This window comes from Sprattus sprattus (assembly GCF_963457725.1).
Source record: "Sprattus sprattus genome assembly, chromosome: 6".
NCBI classification, from domain to species: Eukaryota; Metazoa; Chordata; class Actinopteri; order Clupeiformes; family Clupeidae; genus Sprattus; species Sprattus sprattus.
This window is the reverse complement of record NC_137925.1, coordinates 8,501,579-8,514,963: the sequence shown is the minus strand read 5'-3', so window position 1 is coordinate 8,514,963 and position 13,385 is coordinate 8,501,579. Positions and strand designations below refer to the sequence as shown.

General features: G+C 40.9%; 1 protein-coding gene across 1 annotated transcript in view; it reads right to left on the bottom strand.

The window, feature by feature from the left end:
• The window catches only part of rnf157 (ring finger protein 157), a gene marked incomplete at both ends in the record, with an annotated part of 29,243 nt that extends 16,166 nt beyond the window's left edge, over positions 1 to 13,077 (bottom strand). The window contains 4 exons of the mRNA XM_080840790.1: positions 2,415 to 2,574; positions 3,537 to 3,913; positions 5,376 to 5,453; positions 12,926 to 13,077. Coding sequence (XP_080696916.1) covers positions 2,415 to 2,574; positions 3,537 to 3,913; positions 5,376 to 5,453; positions 12,926 to 13,077 — 767 coding nt within the window. The remainder of the gene's footprint in view (positions 1 to 2,414; positions 2,575 to 3,536; positions 3,914 to 5,375; positions 5,454 to 12,925) is intronic.
• Between the last annotated feature and the right edge of the window lie 308 nt (positions 13,078 to 13,385).

Genomic DNA, 13,385 nt, shown 5'->3' with positions numbered 1-13,385 from the left:
TTTTTACAGCCTTTCCAAAGAGCCAATCAGCGCTTTCGGCAGATTTTCTAAAGCGCCAATCAACACATTGTATCCTGTACTGACTATCCAATCAGCGCTAGCTTGCTGGCAACTGCTGGCCCGCTCATTATTCAATAGTTATAACCTAAATCTGCCACCGCTCTGCCTAGGGAGGGAGAGATCTGGGGTCTCCCCCGCATGGTTTGAATACAATTCGGTGTACAAACTCCGTGGGGGAAGTTAAATGAGCATGCCTTATGTCTGGCCCAAAGGGCTAATGAACACCTGTACTATTTAGTTAATCTTAGGCTCTGGCGATTCAGAGATCGCTTGGCTGCAGAACGCGTTGTAACTAAGAAATTGGTCTCAGCCACATCTAACAAATAGAATCGAATGAAAGTGTGGCGAGAACTCCAGCTTGCTGCCTCATATATCTCTTCCACTGAGACGCTAGAAAACTCGCTTCCACAAAAAATACACAATAAAGCGTTTTCAAATAGGCTACCCCAAAGTGCCATGAAAAGAAACGAAAATGACATTGCAAGGTGGTTTTGAAATCAGGCTGGTCATTATCCAGTTGTTGAGGATGCATATCCACTTAACGGTATACGCCCCACCATCACATTGCATGTGTCTGGAGAACAAGACAATAGCAGTCTGTCTGCTAAATGTTCTCATCGTGATAATGGGTCATATGAATACTGTTCATGGTTAACTTAATTAAATGTGAATAGGAGATTGGTCACGAAAATGCTAACGTTAGCTTTCGTTAGCTACCAAAGCAGATCCTAATACCTTCCATACAACGACAAGGACCTTTGAAACAGGTGGAACGAAGTGTGGAGTGAAAACCACTGACTGTGATTGTGCGTTTTACAATGACTTTATTAACAACTCCAAATATAGGACTTCTTACTTGTGCCATTTCTCGGTCTCTGATCCATGACTGCTGCATACACCGTTTCACTCAACTTTCCCTGTTGCCAGCAAGCTAGCGCTGATTGGCTAGTCAGTACAGGATACAATGTGTTGATTGGCGCTTTACAAAATCTGCCAAAAGCGCTGATTGGCTCTTTAGAAAGGAAGTAAAGACAGTGCCAAAAAGATTTTGTAATTCGTAACAGAAATCCGTAATTCGTACTTGAAATCCGTATCCGTAATGCGTAACTGAAATCCATATCTGCAGATTTTGAAAGTGAAGATAGTTTTTGAAAGTGTAGATAGCCTAGTTCTTGAAAGTGTAGATAGTTTTTGAAAGTGTAGATACATTTCGTATTTGAAATCCGTATCTGTAGATAGGTTTTGAAAGTGTAGATGGTTTCACAAATACAAAATCTATATTACAGATACAAAATCTATATTACAGATTACAAAATATTTATGGCATTGATCTGATTCCAAAATAGGCAGCTTCAAGGCTGCAAACTGCTACCTTGAAAAATGACCGCCACTCTGAGGACTTTAAGGTATTTTATAAACCCCGTGACAGAATAACGGTTTTGCAGCACGCCTTTTATAGTGGTGTGCCTAGATATTTGCTGGTTTAGGAGCACAGTGCTCCTTAGCCAAAAAGTTAGTCTCGAGCCCTGCCTCTTGTGAATCCGTTACGTCGTCCTGCCTTTTTGCAGTGCGAACAGAACATTTTATCGTTACCATCAATTACCTTGCACCTTAGCCAAGGGAACTTCGGCCTTTTCTCTGGTGGAGCTGTCCGAACATCTATGGCTTCAGGTATTACAGGTTCATCCTTATCAGCCGTTCACCCTCATCAGTTGTGTTTGGCCTCTTAAAAAGCTTTTAAGGCTAGTTTGCTTGGCCATGTTTGATCCTTCTGACTCAGTTTGCTACTTGTTTATAACCGAAGGTTTGCGCTTTACTTAAAATGCATATGCGTGTTGTTTAATAACTTTCTAACGGCAGAATAGCCTGTTCATTTAAAACATAATTAGGGCAGTGCATGTTTGCTTTATAGGCCTAACTATTAGGGTTATTCTCAAATTCAGATTGTGTTTGGGGGATGGGACTTTTAAGCAATTCCAATTGGACAATTTGACCGGTGAGATCTTATATTTTCGGACATCTCATTTTTTTCAAATTACCGGACAACGGAAACGCTGGTCGGCTTACCTGCACATGATGGCGTGTTGCAGCAATGGATCCATAATTCATCAGTGCAAATGAGACTTGACCCCCTGAGATCAGGACCACTTGGAATGATGTTTCCTTGGATAATGATACAATAGATGGATGTTAAAGTAGTGATTGAAGTAAAATTGAATAGTTTGTTAATAATTTCAATACCAGTTCCATTACAAGTAATGTCTCTTCTGTCCCAGACAGTAGGTCAATAATTACACTGATAAAGCTTCAGAACCATAATATGGGCCAAAAAAATATTTACTGTTCCTGAGTACGAGTAATATTCCACTTTGTCCCATGTTGCAACAAAGACCCAGGAGGCTGAGAAGCTTATTCCAGGGAAGTACTGGTTGATGTCTGTTGTAGCTTGTTGGAGGACACTGCCACTGGTGTACTGGCGGTAGGATATGGTGCCTCTACGTCGATTGTCAATGTCTGTCCAGAACGGGGCAATGATGTTGCGGTGTGCATAAGCAGGAAACTGGTATGGACTCCATCCTCGCCATCCATTGTCAAAAGTGAGAAATCCATTGTTGTTAACCTGCAAAACCAATTGACTCATTGTGAAGAAAACTCAAATGTGGTACTAAAGGGAAAAGTTGGAAGTTGTCTGTGAATGGTAGGCTAAATGATTATTGGATTTTTCCAAAGCCTTTTCTGGATTTTTTCATCAGATATTGACACCTTAATTGTCACATACAGACTCATTATTTATTTGGGTCAGCTCTTTCCAGGAAAGCATTTTTACCAGGAAATGCTAATCTGAGTTGTAATAAGTGAAAACATTGACTTACGTATATCCGGGTTAATGCCTGCCTGAAATAGCGAAATGATTGCGCTGTGTTAATGGATGTTGAGCCATCATCGACACGACTGGAATATGAATCCCCTGGTCCGAAGGGGTAAAATACACCTGGAGGAGTTGTGGAAAGTTAGAGATACATGGTCCTACAGCACATCACCTTGTACAGTTATGCATGATGACAATCACTTTTGCAGTAATGTGGACCTTAAATTCTGTCATTTAGATTAGTTTTATAAGCTAAAGTAAGATTTGTTTGTAAATAACAAAGTTCCAGTAAAACTTGCAGTATTAAATAACTTGTAAATCATATGCTTATATTCTGTAATTCAGTAGGATAATTAATTTGTATCCGCTCTTCCATCTTTGTTATCGATACTGTCTGTTACTTAATGTGACTCACTTGAAGGGAGACTTGCTGTCGTTCCAATGTTGGGCTGTGGTGTTGGTCCATCAGTTGGTTCTGGGGCTTTCATGTTTAAATCAATATCACCCACATCTGGAAAAGGTCAAAGTTGAACATAAATCTGAATGAAGATTCATTGTCATACACAGACTTTGGCTACATCAGGGGTTAATGACTTCACTCACTCACCTGTACAGTAGGCCAGATAGCAGTAAAATGGTCTCTCAAACTCATACACATAGTAGTTTCCAGGGCACGCTTTGATTCGAACAGGCGGGTTTGCAAACTTGCAGCAGTCCTCTCCATTGTTTGATCCCCACTTCCAGTGCCCACAGACCTGGCGCGTCACGATACCCTCCCCCACTCGTGGGTGTGTTCCGTTCAGCCACAAAGGAGCATGGGCTCCACAGCGGTTCATTCTCACGCAGTACTCTGGCATATGGGCATCTGTTCCCTGGTAAAACATCCGGTACCAGCCTTGCCAGTTGATGTCAGTGTCACACTTTAAGATGTTGTCATGGATTGTGTTGTTGGCAGCCCTCCATGCGTCATCTAGCACAGTGTAGCTGTGACAAGGGTCAAACGCAGGGCTGGTAGCCACAGAACCTGTGTTTGAAATATTCATATCCAGTATTTAGATTAGTTGTAAAAGCAAAAGAAAGTTTTGTTTGTACTTAATACCACTAGAGCTGCCAGTGATAAATAACAAAGTTGCAGTTAAAGAGCAGTATTACAGTTTTTCACTGTTGCTAAAACCCGTTTTTCAAAACAGTAACGTCTTTCTCAAAACTGCACACAGAAAATTGAAAACCTCACACACAAAATGCTAAACCTGACACTCCCTTTGCAAGATGACTCTTTGCTATCAAATCTCTTAACTGTTCACAAAATGGAACTCGTGTTTTCATTTGGTACACACAGCCATATTTTCAAAACACACACACATACATTAATTTAGTACACACAACTAAGCATTAGCTGCACACTACCAAGCATTTACAGCACACAGAAGGCAAAATTGAAAACAAAATTGAAATCATCGAAACACACCATATGAATGACAATGACTCATTGAGCCCTTTCTCCTTTTGTAAAATGTATCAGTGTAGGCCTACATTTTTCATAGTCAAACATAAAACAGCAATACCGTTGTTCTCACAAACCATATTTACAATTTTAGTCTCCTGTTCCACCAGATTGTATTGACATAAAATTGTATACAAAATGCTTATAGTTTTTCTGAATTGCTTACACACATTTTTTGAAAGCATGCCTCGTTCTCAAAACTCTTAACACAAATTCCAAAGCAACTAACTGAAAATGCAAAACCCTTTATATCTCCTGGAAAATGCTACTTTGCTTTCAAAAAATATTGAAAGTGTGTTTTCTTCCTCCACAGTGTGGTTCTCTTTCAGTCCTGCAAAATACAAATACTACTCTTCAACCTCCTACTCCTCCTCCTTCTTGTCCTCCTCTTCTTCCTCCTCTCACTCTTACCCCTCTCCTTCTCTGGTTGTGGATCTTTTCAAAGTTTTCAATAGTTTATCCAACAAAACAGAGGCTCAAGACACTTTAATGGTGCAGTCCTCACTGCAAATTGGTCAAAAGACCTGAAAGTTTAGAGATTTGACTATTTGTGGTTTGCAGGTTGATGCTTTGAGATTTTACTTGAAAATTGTGTGCAACAACAGAACTTTGTGTGCACTGTTTTGACAACAACGTGATGTGTAATTGACATCAGTGTGTTCACAAGGAAAATCGGACTCTAATGTAGATAAGGGAATCTTAAGTATTTCCCACTTGGGGCGAGCGATTGATACATGACGTGAAGGTTGTGCAGATTGTGCCGAATTTTCGCTTTATACTTTTTAACAATAGTGAAAAACTGTAAATGCTTCTTAAAATAACTTGTAAATCATATACAAATAGATGTGAATACATTTGCATTCTCAACCAAGGGAAGACCTGTTTTGGAATCATAGTTACCAGTTTGCCTGTATACGCCATTGGTTGTAAATGTTGATTTACCTGTTGTTGTTGTTGTTGTTGGTGTTGTAGTCGGTGGAGAGGCTGCAGTCGTTGCTGCTGTTGATACTGAAGTTGTTGCTTCAGTTGTTGAAAGAATTGAAGATGTTGGGCTTTCTGTTGTTGTTGAATGTGGAAATGCTGGTACTCCTGTTGCTCCTGGAGAAGGTGGGGTGTCAGTTGGTGATTTTAGAGATGTTGTTGCCGTAGATGCTTCCGGAGTTCTTGTATTTGACATCAGTGTTACTGGTTGAATAGATCATACATTGTTATTGTTTTGTTCTTTGACGAATAATGGAACTGATGTGCATGCTAGATCACACTTCACACATAATTATTAACATGTTATCCATCTGGCAACAAGGACTCTGTACACAAGTGTGTCACCACGGTACCATTACTTCATCTTGGTAAACGTCAATTGAATATTTTGGATTTTTAATGGTCTTGGGTCAGGTTGTTATTCAAAGAGAGAGCCTTCATTCTTTTAGCATACAGTATGTGGAATGAGAGAGGTACAAGTAGGTGAACAGACCTGTCCCTGTAGCTGAGTGAATGGTGTGTAGGGCCTAATTAATCAGTTTGTTTTTTAATACTTTATCCTTTTTATTATCAAAAATGTGTTTGTACTTTATGCCACGAGAGCTGCCTCTGATAAATTACAAAGTCGCGGTAAAAATAGCAGTATTACATACTCCTTAAATAACTTGTAAATCATTTTACAAATAGACGTTAATACATTTGCATTCTTAACCAAGGGACCTGTTTTGGAATCAAAGTTACCATTTTTCCTATGTACGCCATTGGGTGTAAATGTTGATATACCTGGTGCTGGTGTTGTGGTTGATGGAGTTGCTGCAATTGTTGCTGCTGTTGATACTGAAGTTGTTGGTTCAGTTGTTGAAAGAATTGAAGATGTTGGGCTCTCTGTTGCTCCTGGAGAAGTTGGGGTGTCAGGTGGAGCCTCCGGAGAGGTTGTTGGCATAGTTGGATGTGGAGTTGTTGTATTTGACATCGGTGTTACTGGTTAAATAGATGAATACATTGTTATTGTTTTGTTCCTTGATGAATAATGGAACTACATGTTAGATCACACTCCACACAACATTAACATGTTCCCCATGGGGCAACAAGGACTCTGTACACAAGTGTGTCACCACGGTGCCATAACTTCATCTGGGGAACCTTAATTTGACTATTTTGGAATTTGGTCATCAGTCAAGTTGTTATTCAGAGAGAGAGCCCTCATTCTTTTACCATAGAGTATGTGGAATGAGAGAGGTACAAGTAGGTGAACAGACCTGTCCCTGTAGCTGAGTGAATGGTGTATGGCCTAATTCATCAGTTTGTTTTAGTTTTTTAGTACTTTATCATTTTTATTATCAAAAATGTGTTTACTTTATGCCACGAGAGCTGCCTCTGATAAATAACAAAGTTGCAGTTAAACTAGCAGTATTAAATGCTTCTTAAAATAACTCGTAAATCATTTACAAATAGATGTTAATACATTTTCATTCTCAAACAAGGGACCTGTTTTGGAATCATAGTTACCATTTTGTCAATGTACGCCATCGAGTGCAAATGTTGATTTACCTGGTGTTGGTGTTGTTGTAGTCGGTGGAGATGCTGCAGTAGTTGCTGCTGTTGATACTGAAGTTGTTGGTTCAGCTGTTGAACGAATTGAATATGTTGGGCTTTCTGTTGTTGTTGAATCTGGGAATGTTGGTACTCCTGTTGCTCCTGGAGAAGTTGGGGTGTCAGGTGGAGCCTCTGGAGAGGTTGTTGGCGTAGTTGGATGTGGAGTTGTTGTATTTGACATCGGTGTTACTGGTTAAATAGATGAATACATTGTTGTTGTTTTGTTCTTTGATGAATAATGGAACGACGTGTTAGATCACACTCCACACAACATTAACATGTTCCCCATGGGGCAACAAGGACTCTGTACACAATTGTGTCACCACGGTACAATCACTTCATCTGGAGAAACTTCATTTGACTATTTTGGAATTTGGTCATCATCAGTCAGTTTGTTATTCAGAGAGAGAGCCTTAATTATTTTAGTTTTCAGTATGTGGAATGGTAGAGGTACAAGAAGGTGAAGAGACCTGTCCGTGTAGCGGAGTGATTGTTTGTGTGGCTTGATGCCTAAGTTTTTTTTTTTTTTTTAAATACTCTATCATCTTTATTTTTAACAGAATCTTTCAATGGAATGATGATTCAATGAGCAGTTTTTTGGTGGATTGACAATCTTTCTTTTAGAAGACCAGATAAGCAGTTGATGGAAAACACATAATTGAAGTGAATGAATTGTCAACTCAGGTGTCAGGCCGCCTACCTGAATAGTGTTGTTCCTTACTATCTGTTAGGTGGAAGTTAGCTACATCTCCTCCTGCATCTCAACCAATCAGAGTAAGCTTTGGACCACTTACCGCCAATTTGATTGGATATGATATTCAAAGCAAGAGCGCACTTCCTTGTCAGTCAATCGTTCATTCATTCAAAGATTAATAGCCTAATCTAGCAGACTATTTTTATATCAAAGGGCCTCATTCTCAAATATTTTTTTAAGTTTCTTCTGAAATGTTTCCTACGGACTTTGGAAAACCAACTTAAGAAAAACATATCCGCCAGATTCATAAACGCCTAAAAATGTGTACTTACGCAGCAGAAGTGTTCTGAGTTGTGCTCCCCCGGAAGAGGTTTCTCAAATTGAAAGCGCGTTCTCGTGCACCTGAATTTGCATACATAAACGCCCCGCAAGCTCCTCATAAGGGCACGCAAGCGTAGTGACGTGTGCAGACGGAATCAACCGAATCTACACGAAAGCCACTCGTAAGCGAGTCATGGTATAAGGAAAGCGAGCACTGGTCGAGTAAGCGCAGATCTAACTTCACCAGTGCAGAGGTGGAGGTACTGTTACAGGATGTAGATGTTTTCATTCTATTCCACAATGGCTATGTCAACGCAATCCTACCTTGTGCCATTGTGAATTCACCTGTCAAAGAAAAAGAATAGAATATTAGTTCCAGTTGAATGGCACAAAGCAGTGAACGTGATATTACATCCAGTGTGTGTGGAGGAATCTGCCTGAACCGGCTTTAGGAGGTCTTACCCATCATCAGCATCGCTGCGGATAGCGCACACACACACATGGCAAAGCCCATGGTGACCGGTGCACCTGGTCTCTCTTACAAGCAGGGCAGGATCCTCTCCTCTCAGCTGCTGACTTCTAAACAGCATGCAGCATCACATCCACAATCACAAAAGCATGCTTAGAGTAGCCATACACTACTTTGGGCTAGGAACGCTAAGAAAGACCCACTCTTAGGTTGAAGGCATGTACATTAACATGTGGAATTGTCTAAACAAACAAAGCACTCATCAAAGTGTTAAAATACACATGAACTACTCTACGGTTGGCTCACTAAGGGGTATATTTACTTAGTTGCATAGTTATGTTATTGAATCTTTTAGGCAGTTGCCAATAGGGGTCGGGAAAAAAAATCGTTTATTCGATTTTTCTCGATTCTCTCTAAAACGATTCTCTCTCGATTCAGAAAAGTTCATAATCGATTTTGTAATAAAAAATAAATAAATTATAAAAAGCTTTTAATGGTCACAATTTTGACTTTATATGAGCAATGCAATAGTCGATGCAGCTTGTATAAAATGGATGTGTAAAAAAAAAAAAAAAAAAAAATTGAATTACAAAATCGATTTAAAATCGATAATCGATTTTAAATCGAATCGTTGACCTCTGAATCGATTTCGAATCGAATCGTGAGGTGCCAAGAGATTCCCACCCCTAGTTGCCAATATAAAATGCTCTGCAAGTACATTTTGCTCAAATAAAAATAATGAGATAATTCCACTTATTGCCCAAGAACTGGCAGACCCAGGTAAGTATTAAGACTTTATTGTAAGCATTAATTATCTCTGTATTCCTGCCATTTTCTGTCTATATCCCTACTTTTATCTCCTCCAAGTCCTATAAAAACTTTTTATGAACCATTCAATGCTGACTTGCTGAGGCTTTCTTATCTATTTATAGTATTATTAGCGTTGATTTAAATTCAACAAATTGTGAGATATTGTCACAAACAATTTCACCTCTATAGTTATCGGATTTATAATTATCGAATTTGCTCAAATGCACCTTACCAGTATTCAGGCTGAGGTTGTGCAGACTGTGACTGTAGCGCTCTGAGTTTCCTCTGGATCTCTGAGGTCCGATTCTCCCCATCTCTTTTATAGATGACTTGGTACCAAAACAACCCAGAGGTGGGGCATCACCTACCTCAGGTATGTAATCTCCAAACCTGTTTTAAAAAAAGCATTGTATTGTATTGTACGGCTTCCCGTAATCTCGTAGGAAATATTCACATCTCTTCCTTGATGCCTTGGCAGGTGTCAAGAGTTGAGAATAAGCCCTGGAACCAGTGCACAGACAATAAAAAAGGCCAGTTCAGCTATTACACTGCTGATTAAGCAGTTGATTATGACATAAGGAACGTTGCAGACATTTTGACACTTTGTCTTGCCTTCATAGGACAGTTAAATTCATTTCAGTATGATTGACCTGCATTATGCCAATGGCAGTGAGCATTGCAGAAATCTGTTGATGAGGAGTGCCATGAATTCTGAAATCATGAAATCAGTAATGTGTTGATGAGGAGGGCCTCACTGACACAGGCACAAGTCTCAGATGTCCACTCAGAGAAAGACTGCTGCAGGGAGTGCTGAAGAGGTCATGTGTCACTGAAACTTATGCATGCTTCTCAAACTCATATGCACTGCCCTTAGCTATTGCATAACTAACGCTGTCCATGTACACACTGCTGAAACATCTCATAATTTAGTGATATCTGGTGAAATCAGTCTCACATAGGTAAAGCTGTTATTGCATTATGAAAAAATGTTGTGTGTCTGCAGATCTGTGTGCGACATGCGGTATTGAAAACCTGCGTGTGAAGTTTTTTAGTACTGTCACCTGCAGAATGAACTGGATTCGGGTTGCATGCGACCTGTAGTTGCAAAGTAGTCAAACATCATTCCACCGTCACATTTCTGTTTGAAATGGAACTTTCCACTCAGTATTCTAATCTCTATGAAATGTTTTGCTACACTCACATGAGCCCAGGGCCTGAACTCCCTTAGGGCGACAAAGGCACATAAGGGGGGCGGCCGGGTAGAGATAAATGAAGAGGGGGAACTTAAGTATCTATAAATCTGGGGTTAGACCATGCAACTTTTACCCTAATTTTAACCCTGATTTGCAATTGGCCGACTCCCTAAAATCTGCCACCTTTGACCCGTACGAGGGGTGGTCTATGATGGGCACAGATTCCACGTCCACTGTGTTTCACTGTGAGGATCTGTTTCTCAGGGCACTGCATAGCGCACCAACAGAGCCTTAAATCACTTAAGGCAGGATGTTGTGTGGCACAGTGGCTCAGGTGATTGCACTGCCGCCTCACAGCAAGAAGGTCATGGGTTCAATTCCCGTATGGTTCGTTGTGGCTCTGGGGGGCAGGTCCTCCTCAGACCTTCAGTGCTCAGGTGGGGTATCTTCCGGGCTTTTCTGTGTGGAGTTTGCATGTTCTCCCCGTGTTCACAAGGGGTGTCCTCCAATAACAACCCCAACTGAAAAACATGCAAAAGAACAGAACATATGTCCATCCCTGACCAAAGATGGACAGTTCACTTCACTTGTTCCCCGGGGCTTACAAGCTACCCACTGCTCCTGAGGGGTCCAGGAGGAAGGATGGTCCAGGATGGGAAAAAGCAGAGAATACATTTAACGCGACCTCAGGCCTGCATGTGTTGCCTCCATATATGCACATACTGTATGTGTTGCAGTGTGTCGTGTGTGCCATTCAAATCTTACAATTATACAATTATTAGTTCACAATATGATCGTCTACCCCTCACATTTAAGACACAATTTATATCAGGCAGGTAAATTGCCATTGATCATTGCCATGCACTGATGCTTTTACTAGCATTGTCACCGGGGGGGCTCTGTCTCATTATAACTGTAGTTCTTTGGTATGACAAACATCCATATTCATGTTGGAAAGTTGTGCTCAAAGATTTTACATTTTAACATTTCTATCAATCACTGAACACACCTTTTTGAGTTCCCTGAAGTCACATGAGCTGCTGCTTGTTTATTTATAGTTGATAATACCAAGAACTTGAAACTTGGCTTGTCTCATGACAGGAGGCAGGTGCTTTGCAGTAATTCCCATCAACCACACACAGATCCACATTCTTTTATTATAGAGGCAGCTCTTCCCCTGACCTGGCCAACAGGATCTTTACAAAATCATTACATGTGTACTCAGTAAGAAGTTAATTGGTGCTTCTGCTGCGTATCCATTGTACATACCACTATTACTCTGTGTTGTGCATCTTTTTCATCGCTGCTATTGTCATGCCTAGCAACCACTCTTAGGTCACAGAATTTCCCAGATCACTGACAATACACAGGAACAGGAGTAGGCTTATAAAAGTTGTATACAAAAGACAGGACTGTGGCAGAGAGCAGCTGTATACGGAACCCCACTTTGTGCTAGGCATAAACACCCCCTTTGGCCAGCTATGCCTTAACCGGAGAGCCCAGAAACACAACAATATTCACGCCACAGCAAAGTACCTGCTAAGGGTATTGTGAATACACAGTATTAAACCAAAGGCCCACAGCAAAGTCACAGCAACACAGCACCCCACAGCAAAAGAGGCGAGTTGTATTAAGCCAGACGATAGCCAGCCATGGTGATCTCTGCACACACACACAGCCCCAACAGCCTGAAGTAAGGAGAAATACAAGATGGTTCCGGTTGGTCTGTCCCCACCGAACAGTACTAAAATCCGTGAACAAGGCAGTCAATACAGTCAGCATAGGGGAAGCATGCAGACATTTTAATCAGTCTATTGCACAGTACACTTGGCACTATTTCCCACCTTTTCCTTTGCCATTTTTCCATATTGGATTATCACAGTGGAGCCATTTTTAAAAAGCTTGAACTAAATCCCCCTTTAAATATAATAATATTTCGATCAGCAATACGCCATGCTCAGCACTATGTTAATATATCAAGGAAATGGTATTTCTATATATATCATCAGGAAGTCTAGGGTTAGCTAGATTACAACCCCTGACAGCACTAAATATATACAAAGGATCAAAAAGCCTGCACACACACACTTAACAAACTGGAAGTCATAATGTTATATTGTTGCTGCATATGTACAATTGGACCTTGCATAATTCCAATTGAATTCAAACACACTCATCTGGAAACTCTCTTTATTACCTCCAGCAAGGAGGTTATGCGATCGGGTCCGTTCATTTATTTATTTATTTATTTGTCTGTCTGTGGACGAGATTTCTCAGAAACTGCTGAGCGGATCTGTCTGATCGGTCCTGGGACATCCCCATTAATATTTCAGGATGATCCGGATCTGGATCCGGATTCTGGATCCGGATTTGTGTGCCTCCTTGCTGGAGGTCAGAAATCTCGGATTGCTCTTGTTCTCTATCCTACCTGAAAGTGAGCCACTGCCACTCCAAAGGTGATGTAGTGAGGGTCTCCCCAGACTGTGCAGGTCGACAGGTGACCATAGCAACCCCGGCGGCCATCTCTGACAGAGCACTCCTGAGTTGGGGGGCAAGAGGACTGGGTGCAGCGGAGGTCATTTTGGGCAAAACACTCACAGCGCTGAGAGCAGGCTTGTGTCCAGAACTGTTCCCCGATCTGACTTTTACTTTTTAGACATTATAATTAACACTGCAGCTGTTAAGGCCAGTCCATAATTCATATCCAATATACATTTAGTCAAATTCCGCATATTGCTCCTCACGGCCCTCTACCTGGCCGTTCTGTGTATCACTTAAAACACCTCTGGAGTTCACACACAGTCTTGGCTCTGTAAACTGGGGAAAACCAACCAATCAACGTGTGGCTTCAGGAGCACGGTGTTATATCAACCTTTTTGCAAGAATCA